At 42.0% G+C, this 18115-nt stretch overlaps 1 protein-coding gene across 8 annotated transcripts in view; it reads left to right on the plus strand.

Moving 5' to 3' along the window:
* The window catches only part of robo1 (roundabout, axon guidance receptor, homolog 1 (Drosophila)), a 215283-nt gene extending 197507 nt beyond the window's left edge, over positions 1-17776 (plus strand). For 7 of the 8 annotated variants that reach the window (XM_044202710.1, XM_044202711.1, XM_044202714.1 and 4 more), the window contains 12 exons: positions 2286-2312; positions 3857-3899; positions 5642-5796; positions 7763-8149; positions 8876-8992; positions 10057-10201; positions 10487-10717; positions 11498-11994; positions 12089-12250; positions 15200-15475; positions 15572-15765; positions 16522-17776. In XM_044202710.1, the coding sequence (XP_044058645.1) occupies positions 2286-2312; positions 3857-3899; positions 5642-5796; positions 7763-8149; positions 8876-8992; positions 10057-10201; positions 10487-10717; positions 11498-11994; positions 12089-12250; positions 15200-15475; positions 15572-15765; positions 16522-16536 (2249 nt within the window). In that variant the 3' untranslated portion in view covers positions 16537-17776. The remainder of the gene's footprint in view (positions 1-2285; positions 2313-3856; positions 3900-5641; positions 5797-7762; positions 8150-8875; positions 8993-10056; positions 10202-10486; positions 10718-11497; positions 11995-12088; positions 12251-15199; positions 15476-15571; positions 15766-16521) is intronic. The other variant, XM_044202716.1, reaches the window with a different exon arrangement.
* The last annotated feature ends 339 nt before the right edge of the window (positions 17777-18115 follow it).

The raw sequence follows: 18115 nt of genomic DNA on the forward strand, positions 1-18115 counted from the left end.
GTGTGGCCTTGGGCTGTGCAGCTGCTGCCTGTGAGCGCTACCTGCACCGTCCCCACTCCTGGGCTCAGGTTTACTGCTGACTGCCAGGGTTAGAGGAGATCCACCCTTCAACCTTGAGGCACACACAGACAATAGACTGACTTAGCTGTTGCTAATCTGTGGCTGTCACATAGAAAACACAGGCTCTCCATGTTCTGAATTCACTTCAGTCATGCTAATAGTGGGAATTGTGAGTCATGTGAAAGTGAGAGACATATCAGCTAAGCTTTTCCTTAAGCTCTGTGGTCTTTTACATCTTTTACACATGCCTGTGTGGTCTATAATGGTCAGAACTGTTGCTTTTCTCATTATGGTTTATATTAACTTGAACATCCTCTCAAAGATCAATATGACATTTCAAATGATATCTTGATTTAATTGTATTTAAGTCTGATGACACACTAATGTTAGTGTGTTTGAACAGAGTGCAAGAAATGATGTGCAATCTGAGACATCTTTATCCAAGCAAACAGCCTCATACACAAAATTAAACAATGCCGGTATTGTTTTAATCAAAGTAACTCACAAACCAAGGTTATTCAGAGGGAATACGTTGATACAGAATAGTAACTTTGAAGACTTTGAGTGCAGTAATGATCTGTGTCCAGGCAGTGGAGAAGACTGAGTAGGCTGAGGTTCCCCTCTGACTTTCTGTGATACTATATGTTGATGTTTACTCACATAAATTCACAAAGCTATTCAGGGGCACAGTAGGCAGACGTGCTCCTCCTCCTCCTCCTCCTCCTCCTTGTGCACCCAGACCACAAGAGGCCACGGTCTTTGTTGGAACTGGTAACTAAGAATGTTTTGAAAAGAGTATAATTGCAACCACATGAAGCAACAATCTGCGCTCAGAGTGAAATAGGTTGAATTGGGACTTGTGTATGTGTGCATCTATGTGCTACATTGTATGCTGGTGTTCCCTCTAATAGATAACATATTTACTCAAAAAATGTCAAATAGATTTTGCTTATTTCCCTGCCAATGAATGCAGTCATACAAACCTTATGGTGCTCTTGTGTTGATTAAACTAATACAACATTGTGCAATACAAATTTTACTATGGCATGCTGCAGAAGTCCTCAAAAAAGAAGAGATTGCAGCAACCAAATAATTACACAACAAGCAGTCATAGCTGTTACAGCTTCATCTATCCTGGGATTGAACATCTGTGACAATTCTTGTGAGAATAGAAACCTGATTCATGTATTTTAATCACATTTACATTTGTTTTGACTGTTTTGCCAGTGTGTGTTAGTCTGTCTCCTCTTCAAAGGCATTCATCAAACAGATAAAAGCCACCCAACTGCTCATATCTTTAGACTTGTTTGAGCATCAAGAGGAGAGAATCAAACATGATAAGATGATTGTGGCATTTAGAGGACATTTGTTGGCACAGGTACTGTATGGGTTAATTGTTTGAGGAAATATAAATATGACAACATCAGTATCTTTCTTCTCAGATGTCACTCTCTGATGCTTATGCTGTAGGTTCAAGGCAGACAGCAACCTTTCTAAAATGTACTGGATAACAACCAGCATGGTGCAATGTTGCATCAACTGCAATGCATACTGTGGCATGTGATGGGAATTACAGCTCTTTGAAGGGAGCCAGATCTTATGGCTCCATTCCTTTCCGAGAGCCGGCTCTTTCAGCTCCCCAATGGCTCTTGATTTAGTACCACTTCTGCTGGCCAATGCCTAACTTAAATTCTTAATTCAGTTCGCGACTGACACATCACTACTGTGGCATTTCTTCAGTTCTTCAAAGAACTGCAACAACAAACAAAGAACATTTTATAGAAGATACCCACAGACCACACCAGCCATTTCAGAATCTAAATCTGCCTACAGTAGGTAGATAATTTGCACAAGGGCCCCTTCCATGCCAAAGTGTGAGTAATTGAGCTGTGTGGGTGATGATGTGAGTGTTAGAGATAGCAACAGATATCTCCCTAGTGTGTGACCCCCGCTCAGCATGACAGTCTGGGCCAGGATTTGAACGAGCAGCTGGCTCAACACTCACTTTCCCCCAGTTGGGGTCCAGGGATGTCTGTAGGGATCAAAGACTGGGCAGCAGTGAGTAGCGTGTGAATACAGGCTAATACACTTTTTGTGGATTTGTGTACTTTAACAGAAACTATGTGGTGATGAAGCATAGAACTTACGCCACAGGAACTAATTCCAGACAGTGCTGATGCGCAATAATTCAATAATGACTTTTTTTTCCCTTTCTGCCCCAACAGTGCCATCCTTTACATTCACACCAACAGGTAAGCTCTCATTTTTTACTCTATATACTGTAAGTGCTGTATGTTTTTATTCATTCACTACTAGTACATGCGCACCAGCCTTGTCACTATATTTGTGAAACACTTCCTTTAATAGCTGGAACAGCCACAGTCCTAATAGATGACAGCAATTGACTGTGGAGAAGTCAGCGGGGGAACCTTAATGTGTACTAATAGAAGGAACCAATCATTGGCACCGTTTAAAGATCTACCAAGAAATAAATGTTCCACCAAATGTTTGGGTCGTGTCAGAACGTTATGCTTAAAGAGAAGCAGGCCACACTACTGAGAAGTTGTTAAAACTAGTGGTAACTTGATCAAAGGGCTGCTGGCAAACTCAGATGGGATTTAAGAGAATGACACACCACCAGCACTCAAACACACCAATTAGACAGGCAAGCAGAGTAAAGGAGGTTATCTGTGAATTGAAGTGACACAGCATAAAATAGATAAACGAAACGCGTTCTCGGTGCCTCTCTATCTTTCTCTCTCTTTGTATTTACAGTACTCTTCTCCTTGTTCTTTCATTTGTGGACTTTCATCCGTTTTATTCCCTAGAGGTGTGTCAGGGGTGTTGGCAGTGCTTAGTGCAATGGCGAGTGTGAAACAGTGAATGGTTGAGAGGAAGTAAAAGTGAGAGCAGGAGAAGGAAAGAGAGAGACAATACTGTACAGTTTGTTTGTGGTTACACTGGCTGATCCTGTCTGTGCAGAGGCCGTATCTAAACAGTAGCAGTGTTGTTTCTGTCTGCCTTGAGGCTTGCAGTCAGGTAGAATAATTTTGCAATTGCAAGCTTGTTTCATGATCTGCTGGAAATTTTCCAGGTGAAACACACTCCTCACTTGTGTGGTTAGGTTTCTGTCTCTTTAAAGGCCTGCCCTAGTACCCAATGTAAAACCAGACGTTACAGTGCATTATACTGATTTTAATCTAGAACCAGATTGTGATACTTTGGTTTGCATTAGAGAGAGTTAATCTAAGAGCCCCTCTGGCTGCATGCAACAGCTAAAACCACACTTCTTGTTTTGAAAAAGAGACAGGGAATCGCCACTAAGGCCCTACCTACCCCTCTTCCACCTCCTCTCAGGGAAGAGATTGTAATTAAAGTTGGAAGTTTATCTCTCCTTCACACACCTGCAGCTTAGAGCTCCTTGAAAGAGTCCAACTTGCAGCGCACAGAGCTTCAAACACACTGAACCCGAGCCAGAAAACCAAAGAGCTCAGCATCTCTGTTCTTCATAAGCCTCTTACATATCCTCCTCCTGCTCCTGTTGCTGTGTGTGTGTGACTCAGCCGTAATTATGCCACACACATTCATTCACATGCTCACTTGAACTGATACAATAACACGCATAGAAACACTTGTAAAAAGTACCATTCCCATCATTGCTCACAAAACTGACAATTCAAAATCAAATGAATCATTTTGTGTTGACCTCATATGACAATGGTAAAGATGATGATGTGATGATGGTAGTAATAGTGGTGAAATCATGTTGGAAACTCATTATTTTCTCTCTTTTCAGTGGCATATCAGAGAGGTGGAGAAGGTGTAAGCAGCGCTGGAAGGTAAGAATTGATTTATTGTTTTTAGAAAGTGTGTATGCTATTTCAAATATTAAGCACATTTGGGTAAATTGAATGATGATTAGAATGAAGTAACAAGGCTTTAAGGGTTTAACATCCTATTGTACATCCTATCCTATTGTTAAACCCTCCTGAATAGATGAGTAGGGTTGGGCAAGTGTACTTTTCTACAACAAACACTAGGGGGAGTGCTGTGACTTTCTTAAGCAGCAGAGAGCTGAGGCGGGGTAAGGAGGTGCACTAAGTATGTTATGATAACAGGAACAAAGCCCCATGTAGTCTGCCAGGAGCCCATCCTCATCCTATGTGGTGGAGAGCCACATCCAACCACAAGGCTGTGCCATAGCATCACCCTAAAACATTCATGGAGATACATGCAAACAACATTGCAGTAACAGCACACCTCATGTTGTGGAATGGTGCATTGTGCATAAACAGTGAGAGTGTGCGGAATCAGGCTAGGCTTGGTAAACACTGCATCAACTTGTTAACACTCTTTTGTATATCCACTGGATGGCATTTGGTATGTTCTTATATAGCTGGGAAATGGTGAAATGTGAGTACACAGACAAAAAAAAGACTATATGTATTCAGTTCTTGCCCTCTCGTTACTGAGAGTACAGAATATACACAATACTGACTGTAAATGTACATTTGTGTGTGTTTTTCATGTATTAATGAATAGTTAGCTTGGAGCCATTAACAATAAATCCATATTCATTATATTATCCAGTTCTGAGATTGAATCCCATATGCAGCATGGCTGTGTCAGCTCTGCACAAAGACAATGGCCATTCAATATCAACATACAACTGTCGGGGTGATTGAGGAGCTATTGTGAGGTTGTATTTGGCTGTACAAGACAAATGTGTTCATTACCCAAAATGAATCCAAGAAATGAGTCATTTGAGAGGGAATGAGGAAACGTAATTCAATGCTAATTCAGTGTTGGGATATGCAAGCTGGGAGTCGTTCTGTGGAGATTTGAATACTGAAACAATGTATGGCCCTGGTAGAGTAGCCTGCATTCGCTTTGTATGCTAGATTGATTCATTTCATGAGCAAGAGGAGGCTATTTATTCTCCGCTCTTTTAACACTCAGTGGTTGGCCTGAGGTCAGGTTGTACAGTAGAATCCTGTTGAACAAGTGATCTTGTATTGTATTGGGACTAAAGCCGAAGAAACTGGAGCAAGACATGGAAATAATGGAGATGGATGGCCAGACAATGATGTGAAGGACTGGCCACTTATTTCCTTATGTGCAGCTAAAAAAACTTTTTAAATGATAGAGATGTTGTGTGACACCGGGGAATCTAAGCGTTTGTGGTTCACTGGCTGTTCAGGACGCACATTTTGCAACATTGGGAGTGAATTTTATCTGGCTGTCTAATCCAGGCGGATCACTAATGCTCACGAGGGCTCAGGGAAATTGTCATCGGCTGTAGGCAAGTCAAGCACACACAATTTATTTAGCTGGGCTTTTACTAATGTGCTTCCTGGGCCTATGTGTGTGGCCAAAAGGCAAAAAGTACTAAAGCCGGATTTCTGTTTTTCCAATTCTCAGCTGCTGGATAAATAAACTCTACATACACTTCTCTGTCAAATATTATGTTACTGTGGGTGTTTCAGTTAATTCACATAAATGTCATTGTGGGGTTGGCTTAGTCTCTTACTACTGTTAACCATTTGGTCCCTTTTATTTATTTATTTATTTATTTTTACAGGCCTGGTTTGCTAAACATTGGGGAATCTGCCACTCAGCCCTGGCTGGCTGATACATGGCCCAACTCCTGCTCCAACCACAACGACTGCAGCATCAACTGCTGCACTGCAGGCAATGGTAACAGCGACAGCAACTTGGCAACATACAGCCGCCCAGGTACGTAGTGTCAACACTTCCATACGAAGGCAACAACCAAAATAAACACTTCCCTCAAACGCAATGATGCAGTTCTGGACAAAATAACTGTAGAGATAAGAAATGTTGCAGCTGGGGGAATCTGCAGTGTAAAAGGAAGTAAAATCTGATATCTGGGTTAGCTCCCTGGAGAGTTGTTCTGTGTATCTCTGCTTTCTGTAGGTCTCCACAAGAAAAACCTCAAGAAATATTAGGATTAAGAGTGGCTGTGTGCTTGTGTGTTTGATTTATCTTAGGTTAAAGTAGAGCTGTTTTAGGAAGGAAATAAAAGGAGCACACTGAGAGGGGCTTATGGCTCTACTCTGTTGCTAATCGAATTGCTCTGCTGATTTCCATACTGTTGTTATAGCCGGTAATGTAATTTTCCCTAAGTGCTCAGTTATTTAAGAAATGTGCAGCAGGCTAAGAGGTCAAGGCTGAACTGCAGACAATGGCCAGAAGCAAAGTAAGAGAGAATGATAGAGGGAGAAAGGTGCACCTGGAAGACCAGATGGATAGGGGGAGTAAGGAGTGATGGAGAATAAGTATATGCTCAAACAGACACTGAAATGTGTAAGCGGAGGTAGAGAGCGTGAATGAGATGAAGTAAATAGGGTAGTTGGAGAAGAATAAAGAGAACGAGACTTATGGAACACCACCAGGTGGCCTTTTAGTTTATTCAGCACTAGTACAGTTAACAAAAAGGAGCAAATTTGGCCTCAAAATCTTACACTAATACTATACAATATAAATGATTGTAAACACACACAGTGACCTATCTGAAAAGAGAACAGAATAAAACGTGCAGCCAAAAACTTGAGACAGGATTTGATGTTATTAATCTTAAACTGTGACCCAAGTCTTAAACAATCATATCCTCGGAAACTTGGACTGCAATGAAATGCTTTATGTTCTAAATTATGCACTTTGGGACTAGGCCTCTAAGGGCAGCCCATAACTCCTATCCATCTGTTTGGCCTAATATCCATCCAGCCATGCAATAGTTTTTCTTACTTCAAACCTTTCCCAGTGAGGATTAAGAATTCATTTTGTTGACTTTATAGTTATCAAGTTCAGTTTTTTCTTTGTGCTAATCACCCTTATGAGGTTGAAGTGTTTAACTCTACCTTAACAGTGGTGTGAGATGTTTAACAGGGAATAACAGGCTAAAGGCAGCCCTCACTCTTCGCATGACACCCCGCTGTATGACACTAAGGAGCTTGCCAGACGCATGCTTTGTGTGTGTGCCAAACCTAAACTCTGTGAACATTAAGAGGATCACTGACTAGGTGACAGAGCAAAGAAATAGGAGTTAATGTCCCTTTATCTCAGCCATAGGGGTGCTTTCACACATCAACCTTTGAAGTGTCGAGCTGTTCCATGCTGCTGAAATGTGAGGCGCATGGCACGAGCAGCATACACCTATGGCCGTCCTTGGTATTTACTGCAAGGCTGGCTCTCAGATCTGCTGGAGGATTTGAATATTTTATGAGCCAGGGAAAATTGGATCTGACAGTAGAGCTGTGCTTTTACTGCACTCCTCATTCCAGGTCTTTGATACAGACATGTCTCTTTGTCCCTCCCAATGAGCAAAGACGCTCCCACCGTCAGATGGAAAAGAACAGAGATGACACCCACATTGAGTCACGGGTGAGACTGAGAAGAGGCTGAGCGAGAAAGGTGTAATACCACCTGTGTCACTCACCTAAAGTAGATAATCATTTGGCAAATAAAACTGAGACTTTAAACGGAAATAGAAATGTCTCTCTTGATGGCACAGTGATCTTTGAAAAGCTTAAAATTAAAATGTCCTCAAATAAATGCTTTCAGCTCTGCAGTAGATCAGTTGATGCCCTATTGTTTCAAAACTTTTACCGAACTGGCATACTGCTGCTAAGCTAATCAGCAGTAGACAAGATTGACTAAATACCCTCCTCATGTTCTCCAGCCGACTGCATCGCCAATTATAACAACCAGATGGAAAACAAGCAGACCAACCTCATTGTGCCAGAGTCAGGAGTCTATGGAGATGTAGACTTGTCCAACAAGATCAATGAGATGAAGACCTTCAACAGCCCAAACCTAAAAGAAGGCCGCTTTGTGGGTCCAGGTGGCCAGCCAACACCGTACGCCACCACCCAGCTCATCCAGTCCGCCATCATGGGCAACAACATTAACTCAGACAGAGGAACCGGAGGGAGTGGAGGAGGACTCGGGGTTGGAGGGGAGGTGAATGAAAAACACTGCTGGAAGCCCACCTCAGTCCAGCAGCAGAAACAGGAACTGGGCTCCCAGCTGCAGTACAACATCATGGAGCAAAACAAGCTGAACAAGGGTGAGTGTGTGGAATACCCAGCAGCCATGGTTAAAGAGGTCAACTCCAAGCCATGATCTTCCTCCACTTGATTTTTCCCTCTGTTCTCTCCTCTCCCGGCTCTTTCAGCCTCACTGTGGAAGCCTGTAGAAGAGTTTCATGCTCATATTTTCCTTGGTTCTGTCTCGCTCCTTTTCAGTCAACATAGGCATCATCACTCTTTCTGTCTGCCTGTCTGTATGGCATTCATGTAACCCCTCATCACCCTCCATGCAATCATGTATAATCTTTTGCCACTAAATGTGGGCCAGGCTGTCGTCGTACGGTATCTGGGTTGTCTTTTTGCGATGAAGGCAGGTGTGAGGGTTTATCTTTGGTATCAAATTTCTAAAGGAAAGACAAAGATAACTCTTGGCTCCTAAGATGCTTTGAACAAAGCTATCATCACCTTGTTGTACCTGCAGAAAGATCTGGTGTGATAGTTTAGAGATTTTTCTGCAGCTGTTGCATGTGTTTACATACTCACCTGAAAATTATAAAAGCATGAACTGCATGCCTCATGTGTAACACTGTGCTCAGTGTAATGTCATTTCATGGTATAAATAATTTCAGATTTCCATTGTGAAGTGGTTTTGTACTACTGATAAATTGCTGTCCTTCATTTCCTTGTTCATTAAAAGTTTTTGAATTGTCAAGCTGTCTGCCTGGGGCCACACTAACCACACACTCCATTCTCCCCACCATCAGACCGCTACAGAGGTGGTGACAGCCCTATGCCAGCCACCATCCCCTACAACCAGACCCATGACAACCACATTGGAGGCTCCTACAACAGCTCCGATCGAGGCAGCAGTAGTACATCCGGTAAGAGGGTTGGGGCATAAAGGACAAGAGTAGTTCCGGGAAGGGCAGTCAGAGGTTACAAAATCAACATATCCAAAGACTCTTTCTCTCTCTTAAGGTTGTTTGGAGTTTTGTTCTTTTTTGTGCTCTTATTAATTTAACTGCCAAGTAAGTATTTTCCCAGCTTATTATTGTTGTGAACCATGTAATCCCATACACCCCCCCAGATCCCAGTTTTACTCAAAAGCAATAAATCACTTTGAGATGCTAATAATGCATGCTTTAAAATGGTAATTTGATTAATTTCCAAGTCAGCCTATCTTGAAGAGAAATTGAAAGGGAGATGCCTTCAAAAAGTGGAAAATTGCTGAATAAAAAGAGAAGAGGAAACTGACAACAATGCATCCAAACAAAGGCATGAGCATCATGCCTTTTGTTTTCTGGGTGCAATGTCATCCAAGGGAGTTTTAAACCAAATTAGATTAAAAAAATATCCTTTTATCAATTCTGTTTTTTGTTTTGTTTTTCTGCTTTCTATTTAATTTCTCTGTTTGTCCTTGCATAGTTTGCATTGCTTCCATTAATTGGCTTTACTTTAATTCCAGTATGGAGCAGCCTAATTTCATCAGGCCCTCAATGTCTGTCTGTGGACAAGGACAAATGATAACACATTGCAGACAGCATGCAACACTGCCACCTTAATGCCATGTATCCATTCTGATATTGCGTTTGAAGTTCAAGCCATTAAGGAGAAGCCTTTAATGCTCACTGCACCTCACAGCTCATTGGTTCACAATTTTAATAGTTTTAGTATAGTATTAATTGGACCCTTTTCTGCCTTTTTCTTCCTACTTTTTGGGTAGGGCTGGGTAATACCACTGTAGGGCCCGCATGTAAAATGATCTTTTCTTCAGCCTTGTTAATGCATTTTATTTGCTGTCAATTCCTTACTCATTACTTTGCAATTTCTTCAACATTAATAATTGATGTGTTTTTCAGAGACAGAGCGAATATTAAGTCTGTGTGTCTGTAGGTGTCTTGTGATTGATAGAGTGATTCTTCCCCCCCCTCTCATTTTTGAACAGGGAGTCAGGGTCAGAAGAAGGGAGTGCGCACCCCCAAACTACCCAAACAGAGCACAATGAATTGGGCTGACCTTCTGCCCCCTCCCCCTGCAAACCCACCCCCAAGTCGGAGCACAGAGGAGTACTCTCTATCAATGGAAGAAAGGTGGGACATGTCTGCTCAGACACAAAGACACAGACATCTGATAGACACGCACACATTGTATTTAAATACTAGTTCATTTTTACTGCCTTTTCTCCTCTTTCTCGCATTCATTGCAAGCATTTGCCCCAAGGGATTTCTATCTATTAGCGCTAGGCTCATGTCAAACCTTGATAGAAGGATGGCATGAATATTTAGTGCATGTTTTCCTGGCTTCAGTATATGAAAACATTCATGTTTTTTGTGAGTGATATGAAGGTAATGAGGCTTGTTTCTCTCTGTTGGCAGCTGTGACCCAGACATGCAGTGCCCCATGCCCCCCTCTCACATGTACCTGCAGCCTGATGAGCTGGAGGAGGAAGAGGAGATGGAGAGGGGACCCACTCCTCCTATCCGAGGGGCAGCCTCTTCCCCTGCTGCTGTATCTTACAGTCACCAGTCCACAGCCACTCTCACCCCCTCACCCCAGGAGGAGATGCAGCCGATGCTCCAGGACGCACATGACAGCCATGAACGCAGGTACACCTGCATGAAGTGAAACAGTCTACTAGGATAGAAGTGTAACAAGTAGCAAAAGAAGAGTGGTCAGCCTGATGGTTCAGGAAATATCTATTCTTTAAAGCCTCAAAGAGAAATCTGCCAAGTTCTCCCATGTGTTTTTCATGTTTTAGCCCATTAACTCCAAATGCTGTATATTGTACAGTGCTATTGGCCATTTTTCAAAAGCATAGCTTAGCTTTTAGATTGATTTCTTATCTTTCAGGGAGCCATTTGTTTCAGTTCATTTCAGTACAACATAAAAATCTACTTGCAGCGATTTGAAAGTTGTTTGAAATAAGTAATACATCAGTCTAAATTGAGTCAATTTTACTTTTTGTCAAAGTGATATTTTCATTGTGTGGTAATCCAGCTGAGATGAGCAGGGACAGTTTTGAAAAACACTTTGCCTTGTTAGTGTGCAAAGAAATGACAGAAGCTTTTTTAAAATAAGAAACTATCAAATAGACATCATTGTTGGCATTTATGTTTTCTTATTGCTTGTTTTCTGGGTCTGATTTCTGGCCAGCATAGCCGTAAACTCTTAAATATTGATTTTAATGAGCTTAGGTGTACCTCAGAAAAATCATCAGAATTAATGTAAAGTACATGTGATTTGTAGTTAATTGGCTAATACATGCAAAATCAACAGTATGGTCCCATGGTAATTGGCTGGTGTATTTTACTAACTTTTTATGCATAATTTCTCCAAAACATTCAAAATTTGATGGGATTCTGATGAGTGTTTTAAACCTCTTGCAGACGCCATGCTATGAGCCCCCCACCCCCTCCAAGGCCCCTCTCTCCTTCACACACATATGGGTACATCACCAGCCCGTTGGCCTTGGACACTGATGGTATGGAGGAGGAGGATATATTGGAGGAAGAGGAGGAGGAGGGTGACGAGACAGATGCAGAGGTGGCCAAGATGCACTATCACCACACCCACCCCCACACACACCCTCACCATCCCCAGATGCATCCGCGAAGGTTGCTGCTACGAGGGCTTGAACAGACGCCTGCATCCAGCATGGGTGACCTGGAGAGCTCGGTGACCGGCTCCATGATCAACGGATGGGGGTCGGCATCTGAAGAGGATAATGTCTCTTCAGGGAGGTCCAGCGCTGTCAGCTCATCAGATGGCTCCTTCTTCACTGATGCTGACTTTGCTCAAGCGGTTGCCGCAGCTGCAGAGTATTCAGGCCTCAGGGTGGCCAAATATCCCAACACACAAGGCCACGACGTCGGAGTAGCTTCAGGTAGGTTTACATGGTCGGCCACATCCACAAGAAATGTTACTGCAGAAATTTGAGGAATGGTAAAAGCAAACTGTTCCTCTGTTTCTTTTCTCAGCAAGAAAATACCAAATAAACCCGTCAGGCCACCGTCCTGGCAGCCCAGTGTCTACAGACAGTAACATGAGTATGGCAGCTGTACACAGGAGGCCTCCTAAGAAGCAGAAACAGCATCCTGCAGGTCATCCAGGGAACCAGCGACGTGAAGCCTATAATGAAGGTACACGATTACATTTCAATATTACAAAAATAAAAATACAATAATATGTCATTTGTTACAATAACAGTATTTTCAAAATTAAAAAAGGAAACTGTGTAAAAATCATGCTAGCTTAATATACATTTTGTTTCTTGTGGATTCCTACCCAAATAATGAATATTTGTTTGTTTTTTTTTTGTTTGTTTTTTTACTTAAAGGTTGACAGCAACTGTATTATTTTATCTAATGTAGAAACTAGATACTGTACAGTAACTAAGTTTGTGATTATGCTTCGTACCAACGTGTCTATAGTATGTATGGCAGACCTCCAATTCATGCCTGGAGTTTAATTTAAAGACAGTAATCACAATTAAATAATTTCCTAAAAATTGTCAACTATCAAAGTTATTTTAGAAACTTGCCAGGTATGTACATGATTGTATGTAAAAGGTATTAATTACTTAATGCAGCCAACAGACTGATAGAGAGAGAGACATGTAGCAGCAGTAGTGGGTTAGCTGTATCCCACAAGTACACAGATTGTATCAGTGGCTCTCCCTCTCTTCCGTCTACTATGGAAGGGAAAAGTGCAGTTTACTGTGATGCAGCGTCCGTAAATAACTGAGTATGGGTGTGCCGTGAGCCAGAGTTTTAATCATCTTCTCTCTTGTGTTTATGCACATGCATACATGGCATCACTCCTAATCTGTGACAGTGCTGAACAGATCGGGTGGGCTGGAGGCCAGGGCCATGGTGGGAAGGGGGGCAGAGGGGGGTTGTCTCAGGGGAGCTCTGCACAGTTTGGCTGTGCTGACACTGGGATGTCTCTCCACTCTAGCCACTAATGAAATTGATCCAGGTGCTCTGGCTCATACTGAAGTGGCACCTTCCACTCGGCAGGGGCCGAACATAAACCAAACAGGGGCTAAATACTGGAGCAGAAGGAAAAGCTTTAACCTTGTTAAGTAAAAGAGCAATAGACTTTTTACAGCATCATTCTTTACAACACACAGTCTACCAGTGGAAATCCACTTTTTCTAGCTGTTTCCTCTCTACTTTGATCTTGTAGAAAGATCTTTTTTTTTTTTTTTAAAATGTATCTGTATGTGAGTGTGTGCACATACTCACTCTGCTTTGTACAGTATGTGCTGTCCCAGAGCTGGCTCTCCTCTTAGTGTCAGGTGTCCTTGAGTGTTGGAAGCACTTGGCAGGGAGATTTAATATCCAGCTCACTGGGAGCCAGACCAGCTATATCACTGCAGACCCCCCCCGTCTCCTGCCATCATCCTTATATCCTGGCTTCTTCCCCATCCGTTGCCCCTCCCTTTGGAGTGATCTCTCTATCCCTCTCCACTCTCTCCTCTTCTCCTGTGTTTCACTCTCCTCCCTCTTTGTTTGAGCAGCAAGGGGGCGGACTGACGGCTCTGCAGCTCTGTCTGTCCATCAGCCCTCCTGCTGATTGCATTTGATCTGAATGGATTGTTTTTCATTTGGAGGTTATTGCCCCCCCCCCTTTCAACCCCCATCCTATATACTCTGTCTGTGGTCTGGAAGACTGGTGCTGAGGTGATCGAAAGTGAAAAGAAAGAAAACACACACAATACATAATGTGCATTCCTATGTAGTTCTATAGTCTGTTTTATGTCAGATCCCTTTTTGACTGATACTACTATCCAGACACCATCGCTATAAATGCCACCAGTAAAAATTTTTAAAAAAGCACCAGCAGCTTCCTTTCCCTGCTTTGACCTGCTCATTTCACTCTTGTTTGCACAGTGGATGTGGAAACACCCAAGTTATATTCCCCCATGATTCATATTGCGTTTGACTCTAATGCCTTTGTCTACCTCCTCTCTGAACTTAACCCTTTGCTGTCTATTTTCATCTGTCTCAGCCTTGTCTGCCTAATTAACCACCAGGCATTTCCAATAGACCCTCCTCGGCAAGCCCAGAGACACTTTTCAGACCTGAGCTCTGTCCTCACCGATATTTCCTCATAAATCTAACAGGCGCTCTGCTCCTCCCGTGTAGTGAGCTATATCTCACAGACTGTGGCATTGATCGGACTCTGACTGAGGCAGGACTCAGGAGGCAAGAGAAATATTAAAAAACTGCAGACGCCTCTCTGCTGTATGATATTGACTGGCCCCCTTTTGTATTCAGGAGGAGTGGATGAAGGTGGAGGATAATCAGAAGAGTGTATTGAAGCTGCCTGATTCCGCCAACAAGACGCAGCAAAGACATCACCTGCCCCATAAGCCTTTCGTGTGTAAAAGGGAAATAAAAGCTTTGATTCTCCACAAAGTCCAGTGTTCCACCATCTTAAAAGAGTCTAAGGTAGCCTTTAGGATGCAAGCAAGGTGTTAAGAGTTGGCACATTCATCAATTTTCTAATCCTTATTATGGGTCTTGCCACCGACAAAACCATCCTTCAGGTCAGAAGCTGATTAGAAGATGAAAAGCCATCAATCGCAGACAGACAAGGTTTTTCTCTCGGAGTGTTGTTTAGATGGCTGTGTGATGTGTGAGAGGCTAGGCGGCCCACTGGCTGGCCTCATATGAATAATGGCTCAAGGACAAGCTGCATTGATTCATCGACAGGGGAAGTCGAGCAGGTCAGAGAGCCAGCTGCTGATCGTCATGCTCCCCTCTTCCTCCTCTCTTGCCTCTCGCTCAAATCTCATAACTCTCTGGCCAGATTCCGCCTTTCTAATGTCATCTGTTCTGTTTACTGTCTAAGGAGAAGTTTCCGCTCGGCCTAGCCATGTGTACAGCTCTGAGTGTATGTACACACACTGCAGCTGTGTTTGTCTATCACCTTACAGGTGTGAGACAACTGAGTGACAGATGATACACACTAAAGTTTCAAGAGTACACAGATTCTTGTTCCTTAGTCATGTGTAATTACCTAAATCCTAGCTATTGCTGTCATTGGTTAATGTGTTCTTACTTCCTGTGTTTATCCTTCAGATCTCCCACCTCCGCCCATCCCACCTCCCGCAGTGCTTAAGTCGCCTACACACCCCTCCAAGGCAGCTCTGGAGGGCAGAGGAGTGATTTCCCCCAAAGCAGGTGAGGGTCGAGACAAGAGAGGAGGAACGGGGAGCTATCGGCCCCGAGAGGGCTCGGACCCCAGAACCAGCTCGTCTGAACGCAAAGACGCTCAGGAGAGACAAAAGACTGCTCATGGAGGGAAAGGGAATAAACATGAGGGTAGCACCGCCAACAAGGCACGCCAGCACGCAGGTACAACAACAAATAAAATGTGAGGGAATCCCTCAATGCCATGTGCAGTATATTTGATTATGCTCAATTCCTCATACAATATTTCTTTGTCCCTAGGTTCAGAGGACATTGTGCCCTATAGCCGACCACAGTTCCCCACAGTCAACAGCCCCCGAGACCCAAGCTCCTCCAGCTCCATGTCCTCCAGGGGCTCAGGGGGCCGGCGGAGAGGAGAAGGAGGCCGCAGGAACCCTGCAGACATGGGCCTCAACACCATGGGGGCCTTCCAACCAGGAGATGAAGAGCTGGAGGTACAGTCTGTTATCAAGTACACGGGCTATCCCTCAACAGATCTGACAGTTATGAATATAGCCTGACTGAGGCTGATAAATATTTGGGAGTTACAATAATGATAAATCAGCTGATAGCAATTTTCTTTTTTTACATGAACACATAACTAGGCCAATCGCGATAACTACTTTCATTGGACGATATATTGTCCGAGAAATAATTGCGATAAATATTTTTCATTGTAAGACCATTTAATGCAAGTGTTGTAATGATAATTAAAAAGGTGTACTTGCATTATTATGCTTAACTTAAAATTCTTAAGAATATTCATACATAGGAATTGGAACGTAAAAACAAAAATATAAAACATCCTAAATATAATCAAACAACAAACGAAATGGACTAAATAACTATTTAACATTTGGTACAGGGGTAGGCTGCGACATTCTTATGTTTAAAAAAAAACAACATGTAAACACTGTGTGGAATATCAAGGTCATGTCCATGTACGATAAGTCGAACAAACAAACAATCTTGGTACCGAAGATTATAATTACAAAAAAAATTTGATTTTACAGAGTAAAAATAAACTTGTGATATTGTTTCTAAATTACATCAAACCTCATTTGGCATTTCTGTACTGCTATTCCATGGTACTTATATCGGTATCTCTGTATATGTCAGTCGATATCTACAATAAGCTAATATCAGCTGACTTATGGTTATAGCTCTAGTTATGAAAGATGGATGCTAACAAAAAGGTTTTTGTTTTTCAGATGGTAGAAAGCTGAAGAACAGAGGAGGAAAATGAGGAGCTGTCCTGGTTTTTCCAAGAGTGGAGCACCATTGTTTCTCTTACAATTTTAAATATCTCAGTATTTCACCATCATGTTGGCTGCCATTATACTGTACATCAGTAGTGTTTCTTTATATCTGGAAAACAGACCAATGTTTTTTTTCTAACTGATCATTTTCTATGTCCATTTAAAAAAAAAAAAAGGAAAGAGTGTCTGAAGATAAAAGAATGGTGCATTCAAAACAAAATACGCAGTAGTATATTTATGTTTAATTCCAATGCAATATGGAGTGAAATCGTACTCCAGACATTGACACGACTCAGCTTGCCTTGACAAGAACTTTGGAAGCCGATACAGTCAGATGTTACTGTAATAAAATAGCTGCAAGCAGAGAGGGGTGGACTGTCTGTAAATATACTTGTATACATGATGTCCTCTTGTTTTACCCATTGTGGTACCTCAAATTTGTCTTCCTTGTTTTATTTTGCGAATTCTAATTTTATTATGCCAGTAAATATAATTATTATTTTATCATTTCCATCCATGTTGTAAATTGCTATATTATTTAGCTGCCCCAAGAAAGTGCCACTTTGGGATTTTTCTTTTTTTTTTCCTGTTATTTTGTAATGCACTGTTATGTTTCGTGTTGTCGTCAATGTTTGTTATTTGTTTTACTTTGGTTTTAAAAGCACAATCACTAAACTTTATTTTAAACCATTCTATCTATTAACCTTTTTGTCTTACTGGAGGAAAACAGGTATGACAAAAGAGTCTAGTTAATCCTGATGATGACGATGATGATAATGTAGGTAAAGGTTGCTGTTTACGAAGGCTGTGCTTGAAAGGAGACTCCTTGCGTTGTGATTGTCTCCCTCTCCAGTTCTGATGCTAGCTCAAGTGATAAAAAAGACAGTTAATGTGAGTCATAGCTGCAATGTAAATATCTTTTCGCATTGACCATAAACTCAGCTATTGCACATTAATCGAAATGGTTATGTTGTCTACTAATGCACTTAAACAAATGTCAAATACAGGAAATAAGAGTCACTTTGGGAATCTGGAGAGGTTGTAATTGGACAAGAAGAGTCTCTTTTCTTAAGGCAGGGGTGACGGACCCCTGTTTTTAAGGAGAAGGGTGCTGTTGTTTATTCATAGGACATCTGCAAACATTTGTTTCGTAAAGCAAAAAAGTAAAAAGAACTAAAAAAAAAGATGAATAAAAAAGTTCAAACTATACATGTTCCTTTTGCCATTTCTTAACATTCTCTGAAAGGATAAGACTGTTATTCTTCCAGATTTTTCTTTGCTGGTACAACAACAACCAATACAATGTGAGGGAATCCCTCAATGCTGTGTGTAGTATTTTTGATTATGCAAGTCTCAATTCCTCCCACAATTGTTCTTTGGCCCTCGGTTCAGAGGACATTCTGCCCTACAGCCGACCACAGTTCCCCACAGTCAACAGCCCCTGAAACTCTCAGGGGGTCTCGGGGAGACAATCAGTCCCAAGCCTTTTCATTTCATTCCTACTGAAGACATAAATCTTTAAATATGGGTCACAAATATAATGTTT

Source organism: Siniperca chuatsi, linkage group LG7 (genome assembly GCF_020085105.1).
Source record: "Siniperca chuatsi isolate FFG_IHB_CAS linkage group LG7, ASM2008510v1, whole genome shotgun sequence".
Lineage (NCBI taxonomy): Eukaryota > Metazoa > Chordata > Actinopteri > Centrarchiformes > Sinipercidae > Siniperca > Siniperca chuatsi.